General features: G+C 41.6%; 1 protein-coding gene across 6 annotated transcripts; it reads left to right on the forward strand.

Moving 5' to 3' along the window:
• The first annotated feature begins 103 nt into the window (after positions 1–103).
• Positions 104–15,583, forward strand: pknox1.1 (pbx/knotted 1 homeobox 1.1). Of its 6 annotated transcripts, none has more exons than XM_080903468.1 (11): positions 156–195; positions 1,553–1,665; positions 8,145–8,275; positions 9,160–9,331; positions 9,992–10,192; positions 10,385–10,535; positions 10,645–10,742; positions 11,163–11,291; positions 11,380–11,456; positions 11,981–12,132; positions 14,072–15,583. In XM_080903468.1, exons 2-11 carry the CDS (start codon positions 1,615–1,617, stop codon positions 14,251–14,253), a joined length of 1,344 nt encoding a protein of 447 aa, XP_080759594.1. In that variant the 5' UTR covers positions 156–195; positions 1,553–1,614; the 3' UTR covers positions 14,254–15,583. The 6 variants fall into 6 exon arrangements, with proteins under 6 accessions (XP_080759596.1, XP_080759594.1, XP_080759598.1 ...); XM_080903472.1 differs by having other exon boundaries at positions 10,385–10,502; XM_080903470.1 differs by lacking the exon at positions 1,553–1,665 and having other exon boundaries at positions 104–195.
• The last annotated feature ends 101 nt before the right edge of the window (positions 15,584–15,684 follow it).

The following is a 15,684-nucleotide window of genomic DNA, read 5'->3' on the forward strand; positions in this document are numbered from 1 at the left end:
GAGGGAAGTGAATCGCTTTTGCTAAGACAAAAAAAAAAACAGGACTCGCAGGCAGCAGAACGTCATGTCTCCGCCCACCTAATACATAATCATGAGTCCTGCGCCCCTGCGTGCCCTTGCGCGATGACGTAACGCAACAACTGCGGGTCCCGATTGCTGCAGCCGCTTGTCAGTGTGACGAAGATTGGCACTCAGGTAAGCTGTCACTCAAAGTCCCTCTTTTTCCGTTCCCTATCAATCAAACAATCTGGGCCGCACGCAAAAATGTCCCGGGGCGAGGAGCGCGGACTTAGTCAGGGCAGCAGAGGGTGTTTTTTAGAGGAAACAGAAGCGGCAGAGCTCTGTGAAGGATAAAAAAAACTGTATACATGGGAGGGGGGGTTAAAAAATATGTCGGCGTTTTGGGGGCTGAGGAGGATTGTGGAAAAGCAAAGGGCGAGCGCTAGAAACGAGGCCCAACACTTTACCACGTAGGGGAGGGGAAGTAGAGGGCAGCTGTCCCCGCTTGATTGATTGACTGAAAAGGGGAGGAATTTAGGATCAACCGGGCTAGCAATCCAATACTTAATAATTTCTTTGCTGCCCAATTATTTCATATAGCTGACAAGAAATATAATTTAATTTTAAATGCATACTGTTAAGCGACCGACGCTGTCTTATTATTTGGTAAAATGGCTTACTTCGTATCAATCCGCAGGAGGGTCTTTTTCTGTACCTGGCTAGATTGGTCAGCTAGCTTGTTTTTTGGCCGCGATTACCTTCGCTAAATATGGCGCTTTGCGTTTTGGTTGCACTACCAACACGAATACACTTTGAAGTTAATACTTAGCTACGTCGAAGACGTTAGCTCGGCCATATGGTTGCTTATTTGACTGAAGCCTAGGTTGGCTTCGTGAACTAGCGCAAATGTGTCGTTTACGTTACTGGATAATTGTTAGCTGTACGAAAACGACCGTTTTCCCAGTCGGGCTGCTTTGTTTACGAGTAACGTTAGTCGGGTTATAGGAGAGTAGGCTAATATTAGCCCAAAGGATTTATTTCACTTTAATGTCCCCTTGCCGCCACGGTTGCCACAGCTAACACGAGCTAAAGGCTAAATCGTGGTGGGTGTGTTAACATCAATTGCAAGACACGCTAAGATATAACATCAGCATTATTATTTGTACAACACCCCTTAGGTTCATGATACCAGCCTCTTCTTGGCTTTTAGAGGTGAGCTGGATAAGCTATATGCAAAGAAGAGTAACGTTGGACCCCGTAGTGTGCTTTCGCTACTAGCACGTATGAAGACAACATTCATATTCAACATATCATTAGCCCCTCTCCATTTCTGTTCTAATATTGACATTTTGTATATATTTTGCATCTTGGTGTTACAAAGGGGAACGGTATTATGTCCATACTTCTGTATTTTACCGTAACAATGCCAACCTAATTAACAAAGCCAGTAACACTGATAATAGTTTAATAATGAAATCAGAACAGTTCTGTCATTTGAAGCTTATGTGCAAACACCTGAGGCAGTCTAACTGAAACTGTGTGTACTGTGTAGGTTGGCCACCAGTCCCTGCACTCTATAATGCCCCAGTGTTTGCAGCATCTGCAGTGAACGTGATGGCAGCCCACTCAGTCTCCATAGATAAGTACCCAAAGGGAGAGCAGCAGGTGGGTGAGAGGGACAAACTTTGCTTGGACCTGCAGGGAGCTATAGTCTGCTCTTTTGAGATACTAGTTAACTAAAGAGAATAAGCACAACAGCAGGACGGGATACTGTTTATAATTGGGACAGCTAAACATTCTAGGCTAAAACTTTGAGTGTTCTGGACTCTGCCTAATAGATAATTTATTTTTAGTGGTGAGAAGTCAGCCTTGGTAGCAGAATAACGTGAACACGCAATCGGTGTCAATGCTGTTACACCAGTTTGAGTAATATATAGACTGTGAGCTTGTCTCTGAAACTCAGTATGGGAGACATCAGTAATGCATTGTAAGCCTCATTTCCTCCTAGTATTTATCTGTATGCATATTTGTAAATTGCTTAAAAAACATCTTTATTTAGGTGCTAAAATTTGTGGGTGTTGAGAGCTAAGAATGAACTATGACTAAGAAGAAATGTTCCTCCCTACGCAGGCAATCATTTTTGGTCTATTTGTGTTCAATCTAAGTCATTGTTGGCTGCAGTCACATGGTTGGGGATGAGATTTATGCTCCTTGAAGGGACTGTGTTGCCAGTAGGCAGGCACAGTGTAAAAAGGGAGAAAGACTTTGCTCAATAAAGTTTTTTGCAGAGCCTCTGCTCACATTTCAATTCAATTCAGTTTTATTTATAAAGCACCAAATCACAACTACAGTCGCCTCAAGGTGCTTCATATTGTAAGGTAGACCCTACAGTAATACAGAGAAAAACCCAACAATCATATGACCCCCTGTGAGCAAGCACTTTGGTGATAGTGGGAAGGAAAAACTCCCTTTTAACAGGAAGAAACCTCCGGCAGAACCAGGCTCAGGGAGGGGCGGGGCCATCTGCTGTGACTGGTTGGGGTGAGAGAAGGAAGACAGGATAAAGGCATGCTGTGGAAGAGAGACAGAGATTAATAACAAGTATGATTCGGTGCAGAGAGGTCTGTTAACACAGGTGTATAGAAGTTGGGGGAGTGTATTCTCAGTTGTTATTCTTTGGACACCAGAGATGGTAGTGTTTCACTTTCTGGATCATGAGGGTTCTGCCAGACCTATGCACTGGGGACTTAAAAAAATATTTCAGAAAAGGGTTACAACCTAATGAATCTTAATAGCTTTCCATTTCTTTTAACAGTTTGTTTGAAAAAAGTATGGAGATGTTAACAAAGGGAATGGAAGTAGTGACTCTTAGTGGAGGAGTTGTTGATCTCCTGTCTACAGCCCCACAGGATGTAAACGTGAGCATATCCCATGTGCTTTTTATGTAGCCGGGGTTGTTCAGTTTTAACATCTCTGCTGGTGGTTTTACTGCTCCTCAAGACTCAGGAAATTAAGGCAAATAAAGCCATGTTGGTTTAATTAAAAAGGCACACATCTTACCATACTATAGTTGTATACAACATCTAACATCCTCCTCCTTCATCCTTGCTAATTTGTTAGTTGGATTAGCAGTTAGCACACACACTGTTAGAAGCTTGTTGTTATACACCAGTGTTGCTCATAGTCGAGATGTTTGACTTATTAGTCAGTGTAACTTTGTTATCCTGACTTTAGACAAGAGAAATGACAGCTACATACACACCTCAGAAACACAGTGTTACTGTAATTATCTAAAGATTCAATGTTGCCTTTTGAGATTTTAACATAAAGAGAACTGGAGACTTGCACTCTCTGAGCAGTATAATTTTTTTCTTTTCATTTAACAACATGACCCAGAGTAGTAGTAGTTTGTTTTTTAAATCAACAGCTGCATTTACTCAGCTAAAAACAAGTGAGGGAGACTATCAGAGCCAACTGGGTCTGGATTCTTGGGTCCAGTGATTTGTAGAAACCTACTATTCTTACAACACAGCTGTCCTGTGCCAGATGTTCGTTTGACCCACTGAGGCAGACATCGTGTCAGAAACATCAGGAGGACTGAGGTTCATTAGAGGGATCAAGAAGAGCTCAGGCTTCAGCATCAGCTCCCTCAAAGGGAAATCTTCAGATCTCCACCGTAGGCCTAAAAGGAGGACAAACCCAGCACTTAAACAGTGTTTCTCAACTTTTACACAATGGTGTTACATTTAGTTCAGTAGAAAATTATTTAAAATCTAAACATATAGTAATCACAGAAGTGTTGCCCTAATATGTACAGAAGCTGAGCACAGCGGACATCATCAGTTTTCTTGAATCCCAAACTGAGTAACTGTTTATGCGCCTAAAGGTAAAGAGGATAACGGTACATATGATACCAATTACATGGATATATAATCCCTTTGACTTTCTTTCATGAACTTCCTCAGTAAGACAGCTGCAGCCTTCACTGACGGTAAATAATCTGGCAGTTTAGCCTTTGTTCTTTTTTAATCAGGTCATTTTTGAGTTACTATAATTTTGCTCCAAAGTTAAATAAGTGAATTTAGCATAAAGAGTGGGCTTATTGGATGATTCGTCTGTCACTGGGTGGTGCTGAGAGCAACTCCTGTAATCAAAGAATCATTGCAGTCAAATGTGAAGTTTATCCTTTAAAGCTCATCCTTTCATTATCCTGACACACTTTGGTTCTGAACGTCTTATATATTTTACAGTCTGCAATTCTGATGACAGCTGACATGCAAAGTGTTTGTTAAAAAACAAAGCTTTATATAGAGCAATACAATAAGCATTAGTTCTTTCCATGGATTTTTAAATTGGATTCAGGTCGTGTGATTGGCTGGCCCTGATGGCAGTTGATTTTTATCAGGAATGTCGGTATATTTTTCCATTCATCCTTCCTTCAGATATATGAAGTGTGCGAGTGCCGTATGCTGGAAAAATGGCCCCACACCATGATGTTCTCACCTCCAAACTTCACTCTCGGTTTGGGGTGTTTGACTTCCAAACATGGTGTGTATTACAGCCAGTGTTGGTCAAGTTACTTGAAAAAAGTAATCAGTAACTAATTACTGATTACAATTCTACTTTTTCTGCATAATCCATCATGCAAAATGTAATCAAATGGAAAAGTCTCTTTTTTTTTTAACTTGTTTTATCAGTTTTAATCTTTTAACTTTATGCATCAAGCAAAAATTAAATTATATGCAACATTCTCTGACTGGAAGAAATTAGTTTAACATTTAAACCTATTTTCTGCACATTCCAGCGCATAAAATAAAATATTTTTTGTGTTTACACTCAGTCTTTCAAAGTAAGTAAGTAAAACACAGCAGAAAATAAATAAAGTCAAAGACTAGTGGTCCTGTTGCTCTATTTTCACCTGTAAAGTAGGAGTGGGTCAGGCGGAGGTTTACCCTGGTGCAGGTGTGCCGCAGCGGTCAGTGGAAGAATCCGCGAGTTTTTGTGAATTTCCCATTACGTCGTTGTGCACTCGGTGCTTGTTTAGGGGTTTTTTTCGCTGTAAAAAGAAGTTTTCTTCCCACGCACAACTGACACTAATGTTTTTGTCACTTTTTATGGAATCAAACTCAAAGTAAGGTCAGTACTTCCACGCTTTAAACGCTGCACGCTCATACTCTCTCCCACACTCGATATATTATCCACTGTTGATCTGCACACAGCTGTTGTCACGAACGTCGCACTCGCTTACGTCACTGTCTTGAGACATTCTAACGCATTACTGCCCATCTCTGATTACAGCATCCAAAGGTTTCAGTTTTGGTCTCGCCTGACCAGAATATGTTCTCCCAGTATTTCACAGGCTTGTCTAAATGTTGTTTAGTCAGGCTTAAAACACACTTCAACATGCTTTTTCTTCAGCGGTGGAGTCTTGTGTGGTCATTGTGCATACAGGCCAGTCGTACCTGCTAATTCCAGATCTCTTCTCATAATTCTTTTGACTCCTCTATGGGCTCAAATTGTGGTCATAAATATTTTGTACTTGTAAATCAGTTTTGTATGTGTAAAAAAAGATTTGTGTGTGGACTTAGCCAAAGAATACATGTGAAACTCTGCACTCAAGTTTCAAGTTACAAGTACGAATTTTGATCCTATTTTTCTTCCTTTCATCTGATTGGTCAATGTCATGTCAATCACAAATGTAACTATTCAATCAGAAAACAGATGGGTTTGGCTGTCGGAGGGGCGCTTTTTTGAACTGCAGGTCCTTGAAGGGTGATACAGTTTGAAGCTGGAGGATCTCTATATAAATTAGAGATGGCACGATACCACTTTTTTATGTCCGATACCGATATCATAAATTTGGATATCTGCCGATACCGATATGAATCCGATATAGTGTTTTTTAATCAATAAAACTGTTTTTTTAATATCTTGCTGCTTTTTGTATAAGTTCATACTCAAGTTAAAAAAAAAAAACAAAAAGCACTAAAGCTATTCTGTTATACCTGTATGCCAAAAATACACTGCACCCAAAATATTTCATAGTTCAGCAACACTGATCAATCTAACAAACTTAAACCTGCTCCATCCTCCCTATTCTGGTATTTTAAAGAGTAAGCAAGCTAACTAATAGGGTCCTAAAACTCCCAGCAAAAAAAAAAAAAAAAAAAAAAAAAAAAAAAAAAGGGAACCACCCCCCACCTCATGATGCTTAATCGACGTAATCAACTTTAATTTGATGCAGTGTGAAAAAAAAATGTACATAAATCAATTATTCTTTTCAAGAATAATTAAATAGATTCAATAGATAAAGTACTATAGCTTACTGGGGTATATTAGACTTAACAGTTACTATATACAGTAATGGACTTCTATACATTTTACATCAGATTAAAACTTTGGGTGTAAGATTCAGATAATTATTTATTAAAAGCTCGACATTTTAAATGAGAATAAGAAAGAAAAGTATGTCTTTGTGCCCCCTTTTCCCTGTTCATGCCCTATCGGCCCCCCTGACTAAACTTTTCTAGATCCGCCCCTGCACAGTTACCAGCCGTCAGCTGTAGAAAAGGATCCTGGTGTAGAAAGTAATATTAAATAAATTCTAACAGCATCAAGCTTAAACGTGCTGCGGTTGTTCAGCCGCTGGTTTCCTCTTTCTGGCGCGAAGTGGGCGATAAACAAAGAAGAGAGACGGACTCGCGACAGAAAAGCCGATCAGCTGATCATTGATCAGTGTCACGATTGAAGTAGCAGCAGGAGAGGGAGGGAGAGAGAGGCAGTCGCTCCATATCGGTTGTTAAGCTTAACACAGGAATGCTTTACAAACATTCAGAGATGAACTTACACACTTGCTTTACTTCTCTCTGGGAAAACTTCCTCGGAGATAAAATGCTGGTTTGGTAGCGAGGCTACAAATACACACAGTCTCTCTATCACGTGAGCATACTGCTCCAACGTTCTAAGGTTATGAGCCGAGTTACGCCATGTCGCAAGTTTTGTGAGGTGCTTTTTTGATATTTAATGGATCGGATTACATTTTTTATTTCTCTCAAATATCCGATCCAGGAATTTACGTCAGTATCGGACCGATACGTAATATCGGATCGGTCCATCTCTAATATAAATATCTAGCAGCTAGGTCCCCTAACTTTCAGCAGCTGTTGAAAGGATAAAGTTGTGGTATATCTAGTGGTTAGAAATACCATCATTAATTTTGGATTAGTTTAACACAAAGTCAGGGCTGACCCGGGACCATTGCTGTGAATCACAGTGCGCAGCATAAAAGTCCTTTCACATCAGAGGCAGCATGTGCTGCTAATGCTAACTAAAAGCAAAGGATCCAGAATTTGTTACGCTGGCTGGTGAGCTCTGTGGGGTTTTGCAGCAGCTCTACCTGTATTAGATGCACCTGCTCCTTGTCGCTTCTATCTCTGACTTCATGTCCTCTACAAGAGTTTGGTTTTTTTGCTGGTTCTTCAAATGTTCAATAAAACCATGTATGCTAATTCATAACGAAGAAAGCTTTGTAACTATCCCCACCAGTGAAGACTGTCATTTCAAAGCACTTGAATTAATATGTGTAACTGGGTGTAGAAACATGTTCTTTCTGTTAGTCCAGTTTCCTTATTGTCAGTTTGAAACAGCAGGTTGTGGTTATGGAAGGTAAACAGACCTTCTCTCAGTATCTAGACTCTGCCTCCAGTTCCCAAGCAGATACACCCAAATTTCTCTAACTGTTGCTGCTAATCAGACTTCTAAGAAAGGTGACTCCTTGAACCCAAATCAACATGAGTAGTAGTAATGGCAGTACTAGTACTAGTAATCTGAGGTGAACTTCTTTTGTTTTTGTTTGAGCCCTGCCCCATTTGCTAACAGAGAGGGTGGGCTTTATGACCTGTACTGCAGCCTCACACCAGGGGGCAGTAGATACTTTTTGAGGAGCTGTCAGGTCGTCCAGGTTTTCTGTAGTCATTTGTTAGTAACTTGTGGATCTCAGAAAGTAGTCTTTTTGCTTGAAAATTCCTATGACTTTGAAAAGGAGTGCTATTAAAATGAAGCCACACGCTGTCACATGTCATCTTTGTCTTGAACGCTTCGTGCTGTAATTGTCTGTTTCTTGTCTGTTCTCACCTTCCTTGCAGATGCAAGGCATCATAAAGGTAGACAGTGATTCGGAGCAGAAGTTTATGGAGGGTACGTTGGGAGAGGTGCCCAGCCCGGCACCAACAGAGCCACAGACACCCATGGACGCTGACAAGGCATCCATATATCGGTAGGAGTGTATGTTTGTTTAAATAGAAATAGAAAATCAGACATTCTCAACAGTAACAGTATATGCAAGCTGTTTAATTAAAATTAAATCAAACTATATATGAACAAAAGTTTGCACATGCATATTTCCTCTGGAGAAGGAAGCTTCTCCACCACTGCTCTCTCTCACACCTCTTTTTCTCTTCATCCTCACCTCCAAACTGACTTCCTGAACTGAAGTCAAATCTTTAATACATGAAAACGTGCATAGACATGATTATTTATTCCAAATGTTGTCCTAATTACATATCGTCAGCAGATTAGACTTGTAACCCTGCTGCCCCCTGATCGCTTACAATGAGCATCATGTTAGCTTATAACCATTGTTGTTTAGGCAGCAACAGTTGGTTATAAGCTAACATTATGTCAGCTGATGTTAGGCTAGTGTCCTAAAAGGGTCCAGACAAAGAGTTTGGTTACATCCTCACATCAAATGAGAGTTTATTTTCCAAGTGTTAGAGTCCAACAACGTGAGCTCCACTTCGAAGAAAGTTTCACCAAGTTCAGGATATCCTCCACACCTCACCTGAGGAGGGAAGCAGGTTGAACGGTTGAAAGAGTTTAGGACTGTGTGTGTATGTATTTGTGTGTGTAAATATACATATATTAAATGTCTGATGTCAACACAGAGTTCTGATTCATTTAGGTCTCATGTCCTGCTGCTAATACTTTTTTTGTTTTTCCCCGTCCTTGTGGATTTTCCAAGTTCTTACTGATGAAGCTTGAAGTGATCCTTTTTCTGTGTGTGTGTGTGTGTGTGTGTGTGTGTGTGTGTGTGTGTGTGTGTGTGTGTGTGTGTGTGTGTGTGTGTGTGTGTGTGTGTGTGTGTGTGTGTCTCTTTCGTAGGCATCCTCTGTTCCCTCTGTTGGCCCTGCTGTTTGAGAAGTGTGAGCAGTCCACGCTGAGCTCTGATTGCATCACCTCAGCGAGCTTTGATGTGGACATTGAGAATTTTGTCCGTAATCAAGAGAAGGAGGGGAAGCCTTTCTTCAGTGAAGACCCTGAACTTGACAACTTGGTGAGACATTGTTGCTTCAGAAAGCTAAACCTTATTTCACAGCATTTATGTTTGTACATGCAGAGGGCTGTGTAACCTATCCGAACACGCTTGCATATTGTCTTCCAAACAACCAACAACTTGGAGCTCAGCAGGGATGTCGATACACCGATTGGTTGAAAAGAAAGGGAGTGACAGAAGGTCAACACAAACCACAAAAACTAAACTATAATAAAAGATAATCAAGAACAGCATGAAAAGCTTTAGTGGACACTTTTCATTGTTTTCACTTCAGCTCTTTGTTTGTTGATTTCACTTCTCTCTGAAGGGCCAGCAACAGTAGAAGCCCACAGACTTTTGTGACAGTAAACGGCTACAGGGGCCAGAATCGGCCTGTTAAAGACAGCCCACGGGATGGCTTTGGAAATGTGAAGGAGGGCATAAATTTGAGACTTTTTTAGGTGTATTTTCCTTCTGAGAAAGACCTTGTGCTACAACAAATAAGTAGTAATTAAATCTTCACAGGGTGGCATCGTGCTGTATTGTAATTCTGTGCTGTGATTGGAAGCGACTGTCATAACTGGACCTGACCTTTGACCTCCCTGTAATACCCTCAGGTAAACATTTGTTAAACAGAAAGATGTTGAGCCTAAGAACTCTTTCCATTCCTTCTATCTGAAGATGGTGAAAGCCATCCAGGTGCTGCGGATCCACCTGCTGGAGCTGGAGAAGGTGAGCGACCTGTGCAAGGACTTTTGCAGTCGCTACATCGCCTGCCTCAAGACTAAGATGAACAGTGAGACTCTGCTGAGTGGTGACCCGGGAAGCCCATACTCGCCTGTACAAGGCCAGGCCCAGAGCTTCTCACCCACCAAGTCTCAGGTATGCAGTGTAGGTGAACTGCAGGCGTCACCACCAAATGCCTCAGGTGAAGAGTTAGCTACCACTGATCAGTGCCCCTGCTGGGGTATATTAGCCAGCTAAATGGGAATACTTTAAAAATGGCGTTATAAGAGTTAGCAGCATGGAAGACATACATGCGCCTACTTTATGTATGCATGCTCTATTACACAGACCCCCAGCTCCATATCAGGGACCATTAGTCCCCAGGGTCAAATTGTAGTTCCAGCATCGGCCCTGCAGCAAGGAAACGTTACTGTGACAACTGTCAACCCCACCCAGGTGGTCGCAGGTATGTCATCTTGGCGTACGACCCCTTCCTCAGGTACTGCACTAATGACTGTAGCCCAGATATTCACATGTACCAACAGGACTCTGATTGAGTCTTCTGCACTCAGCTGAGCAGGTTAGAAAATTGTGTGTTTGTATTTCAGGCGGGACTGTGTACCAGCCAGTCACAGTTGTAACTCCTCAGGGCCAGGTGGTAACACAGGCTCTTTCTCCCGGGACAATACGCGTCCAGAACAATCAGGTAATACATCTGTCTATGTTGCTGCCGTGCTATTAAGTGGAATCCCTGTCATTGAATTTTACTGCTCCCACTTGTGGTTCCTAGAGTATTTAAAAGTAGAATGAGAGGCAGAGTAAAAGTTAATTGAACTAAATGAAGACAAGCTTAGAGGTGTTGGAGGGCTTCATGTTGTAACTTTGTTCTATAACAATGTAACAACAACCTTTGCTGCGTATTGACTATGGCAGATAATGTGTTGTCTGCTCCTAATATCAAATGGTGTAGCTTTTTAAGATCGGTGCTCTGTCATTAAGGGCAAATAATTCAAAATTAGAGCTGAGGTCCTTGGTTAAATGATGTGGAACAGTATTGTAATTTAACATAACCTTTCATTCTGTTGAGATAATTAAAAGATGGCTAAACAAACATCTGTGTACTCAGCTTCAGCTGCAGTTTCACCAGGACTTGAACCTCTTTAGTCATGAGGACAACTCAACCAAGAACAAGCGCGGCGTTCTTCCAAAGCATGCCACAAATGTCATGCGCTCATGGCTCTTCCAGCACATCGGGGTGAGTCTCTGTGCATAAATCATCTGCCTGTATAGAACTCAAGTCCTTACAAAATAGTGATGCATTTCAACCCTGTTCTGTTGTGCAGCATCCGTATCCCACAGAGGATGAAAAGAAGCAGATTGCTACTCAAACAAACCTGACACTTCTGCAGGTCAACAACTGGTGAGTTGCTCTTTACCCAAGAAAATACTAACTACATCACTATTTACAGTCATGTTTGTGATGGCAGGCAATTTTCCACTAATTGTTGTAGTATAATTGGTCAGCCAGGTAATTGTGCAGGGCTTCCTGCGATCAGCTGAGGGTTTCTTCTTTGCTCATCTCGTTTCACTTTTCACTGATGAAACTCTGACTTGTTCCCATAGTTTGCCATTTGACCTCTCTGCTTTTTTGCCTAATGAAAACAAAACAAAAAAGATGATATTTAACTTTGCCCTAAGTTAATAACTGCAACTTCTTTAAGTAAAGGTGGGAAGTGTCACCTTTTTAGCTAAGTTTAAGGAGGTTACGGTGTATTTAATATGTACAGGACATCAGACAGTTCCTATTCTTTGTGTCCTTTGAGTCAGGGTGTGTAAAATCCAGCTAACCATACAGCTGTCCATACCTGACAGTGAGCCTAATCAGCACCTGTTAGCATTTGAAGTGCAAAGGTCTGTACAGCCAGCATCACCCTGTGTCTGCAGGTTTATAAATGCACGGAGACGGATCCTGCAGCCCATGTTGGATGCCAGCTCTTCAGAGACACCCAAAGCCAAGAAAAAGACACCTCAAAACCGGCCACTGCAGCGCTTCTGGCCTGATTCCATCGCAGCAGGAGGAGGGGCCATGCCTGATGGTAGGCAGCACAACACCGTATCGAGATGCTTTCGTTGTTGTACTTGGCCCATATATTAGAGTTAATGCAGAGAAACAAACACTAGTCAATGTAGTGATACCAGCAGACTTCCTGTCCGCTGCTGCTGCTGCTGCTTAACAAACTGTTGTTCTAGTTTGGCAACAAATGTCATCACTGTATCACAAATGTTGCTGCTTTTAACAAATTGCTGACAATGTCACTAGGACTGCAACATTTCACAACTTGATTGTTTAAAAATCCTCGACACAAATGGTTTGATTCAATGCTTTAATGTACAGCTCTGTAGCACTCAGGTGTCACTATTAAGTAGCTTAATGTGGAAAGCACAGAGGAGTTGGTACTGTTACAGAGACGGTGCACTCAGGTAGAGAAAAAAAGATTTTTCCAGCATCCAAAACAACAGTGCTGTCGCTATGACAGGAAGTTTTACTAGGAAAAAGCTGGCAGGAGTTCTTGAACAAACCACCTGATCAACAAGCTCCAGCATGAAGAACAGCGAACTTTGTAAGCTGCTCTGGCCACCCCCGTTTGTTTTACACAGCAAAAAAATCTGGACTACAGACATTAAACAGATGAACTAAAGACTCACTGCTGCTCTAATTTGGTGGTCCAACTTAAAACCAAGGTCAGTAACAACAGGTTTAAAATAGATTTCCAGAGGTCCCAAATCTACAGAGGACGACTTGCAGGGACCACTAGGTCCAAACACCAACAACTCTGTTTTATTTTCATTAAAATTTAAAAAGTTTAGAGCCAACCAAGCTTTAATGTCATCTAGACATGTCAAGAGAGGTTTTATGGAGATGCCACCTTTCTGCTTCAGTGGCAAATAAATTTGGCAGTCATCGGCATAACAATGAACTGCGATCCCATGCCTTCTAAGGGTGGAACCCAGAGGCAATAGATACAATAAAAAGAGCAGAGGCCCTAAGATTGAACCCTGTGTCCCACAGGCCGCATGACAGAGGAGCAGAAGATGATTCGGAACCGAGAAGGCTGACAGAGAAAGTTTCTCTAAAACCTTGGAGACTAAAGGCAGCTTGGAAATAGGCCTATAGTTCACTTAAACTGTGTGATCAAGGCCAGGTTTCTTAAGCAGTGGCTGCACTACTGCATGCTTGAAATTTGCAGGAACCACACCAGAAGGCAGACTGCTATTAATAATTTCAAGGACATACTGTCATATACTAGGAATAATTTCTTTAAAAAATTGTGGAGGAAAAGGATCCCGAGGGGAACCTGTGGGCTTAATATGGCGAACCACAGCCTCTAAAGTGGAGAGCGTCACAAGCTCAAACTGAGTGAAAACAGCAGTGCGAGGGACAGAGACAGAGGGTCAGAGTCAGGAGCTGTGATAAGAACCCTGGTGGTGACAACCTTTACAATAAAAAAGTTAAAAAATCATTGCAAATATCAGGAGAAACTTCCAAACAGACATTCAATGGAGTATTTAGAACAGTGTCAATGGTCCTAAATAACACACGTGGGTTATGACCGTTGTAGCAGGAACAAACTTGGCAATGACAGACGAGCAGCCACACACACCGGCGCCATCTTGTCAATCCCAACTTAGTCTGATACAGTTTGAGTTTAAACAAAGATGCTGAAGGCTCACAGCAGCTCTTCTACTTCATATAGTGAGATGAAAGAGGACATGAGGTGTAACAGACCATATTTATTTCAAGGCTGCAAGGCAGATTGAAACAAATACAGTTTTAATTCAACAAAAACAAAACTGTAAGATCATATGTGTGTTTTACATGATACAGCAGAATAAAAGCACACAAAGCAAACGTTTGTCATTTCCTGGAAAACAACGAGACATGTTCGTGACTCGTGTCGGGAGTTTCCAGCCACAGCTTTTCCCTTCTGACTTTTTTGGTAATAAGCTTTTAAAAAAACTGTCTCAATATTTTAGGTACAATGGTGACGATGAACATGGAGGGTCTGCAGAGCCTGACATCAGACGGTGCCACGCTGGCAGTACAGCAGGTGATGCTGGGAGGCCACAGTGAAGACGAGTCGGGGGACAGCGGAGATGAGGACAATGACGCGGACATGGCGGGGCTGGGCCTGGACAATAGCAACTCATTGCAGTAGAGGACAAGCACCGCCCACACGCAGAGGACACACAAAATGAGTTCGACAGAACAGAGGTGCGTCCGTTTGATTTCCACAGAGCACAGGACACACTGGGATGGACCCTGCACTCTTCCAAGCCTCCACCCTGCTGAACGGCGGTTGTTGCTGCACGTGTATGTCAGGAGTGTCATTTCACAAACAGTTTTTTATTGTATAAATGATGTAGGTGAGTGCACTTTTTGTATATTTAAGCTCAAAAAGATGAAATCAAACTGAAAAAAACAAGTGTTAAAAACACCTGAGACAAGTTTGTATACTCCGTTAATAAACGTTGACTTTTTTTGTCCCCGCCCCCGTCCCCCCCTGCTCCCAGCTAGATTGTCATTTTGGATGAGACCACTTCTGTCTTGTTCTTGTGTCTCTGGTTTGTCTTGACTTTTGCATGCTTGTGTTTTAAGTAGACGTGTGTGCTCTTATGACTGACTCCATGGCTCACACTGCCCCCTGCAGGCAGAGTAGAGCACAGGTGGAGAGATTAAAAGTAAATTAGAGGAGAGATGCTTATTTTTCTATACAAACATATGAAATGAGTGTTTTTTTTTGTTTGTTTGTTTTTTGGTTTCATTTTTGTGTTCTCCTGTTTTGTAAGAAATATTTATGTACAGATTCATAATAAATGCTGTGACCCTGTTTTCCAGGGTTCTTTTGAAGTTTTCTAAAAAACAGAAAAAGGAATTGAATGCTGATGAAAATTACTATTTAAATTGGTTTTAAGCTTAAAATATTAACAAGGCCTTATCTGTGTTCTTTTCTAAAATAAATCTTACCAAGAAGCACAAAAAGGAAGTATGACCCTTGGAGAAATTGGCCAAAAAGACACTAAACAGTGGAACACTTGTGGCTCCTTAAAGCATATTTTTACTTTGTGTACTGCAGTATCACAGGAACTCTCTCCAGCAGCAAAGCGACTGCAGCGTTCCCGTCTTTGTTTGGCCCACAATGTGTATACCATACATTGTCTTTTAACCATTTTACAGTAGTAGCATAGGTGTCACTTTCTAAAATGCACAATCCAGAACACTATGCTAACCACACAATCAGGAGGGGTTACGGACTCCATCAATAAGAAGCAGTGGACTTTTTGCACGCATTTAGCTTTTATTTTATGTACACGCTACATACATGCTGTTGCATTGAAAACAGAGCAGCTGGAAACTTGGAGTCATTGCCCTCCTGAAGGAATGATCCCCAAGGGCTGCAGCTGCGACCATGACCCCCCGCCCCACTACACACACACACACACACACACACACACACACACACACACACACACACACACACACACACAGTGAAGGATCTGAAAGCTCCATCAGTTTGACATTACTGCACATAATGGGGTGCCTCTTGTTTAAATAACTGTAATGCTGTACTGTAAAACAGTTGTTTGTA

The sequence above is a fragment of the Rhamphochromis sp. 'chilingali' genome (genome assembly GCF_963969265.1).
Source record: "Rhamphochromis sp. 'chilingali' genome assembly, chromosome: 14".
In the NCBI taxonomy this organism is placed as follows: Eukaryota; Metazoa; Chordata; class Actinopteri; order Cichliformes; family Cichlidae; genus Rhamphochromis; species Rhamphochromis sp. 'chilingali'.

Excerpts from the sequence above, each read along its gene's own strand:
- pknox1.1 (XM_080903468.1), top strand. The coding sequence starts at position 1,615 with ATGGCAGCCCACTCAGTCTCCATAGATAAGTACCCAAAGGGAGAGCAG. Across the intron at positions 11,292-11,379 it reads GGCTCTTCCAGCACATCGGG|CATCCGTATCCCACAGAGGA; the intron begins GTGAGTCTCTGT and ends TCTGTTGTGCAG. Across the intron at positions 11,457-11,980 it reads CTTCTGCAGGTCAACAACTG|GTTTATAAATGCACGGAGAC; the intron begins GTGAGTTGCTCT and ends CTGTGTCTGCAG.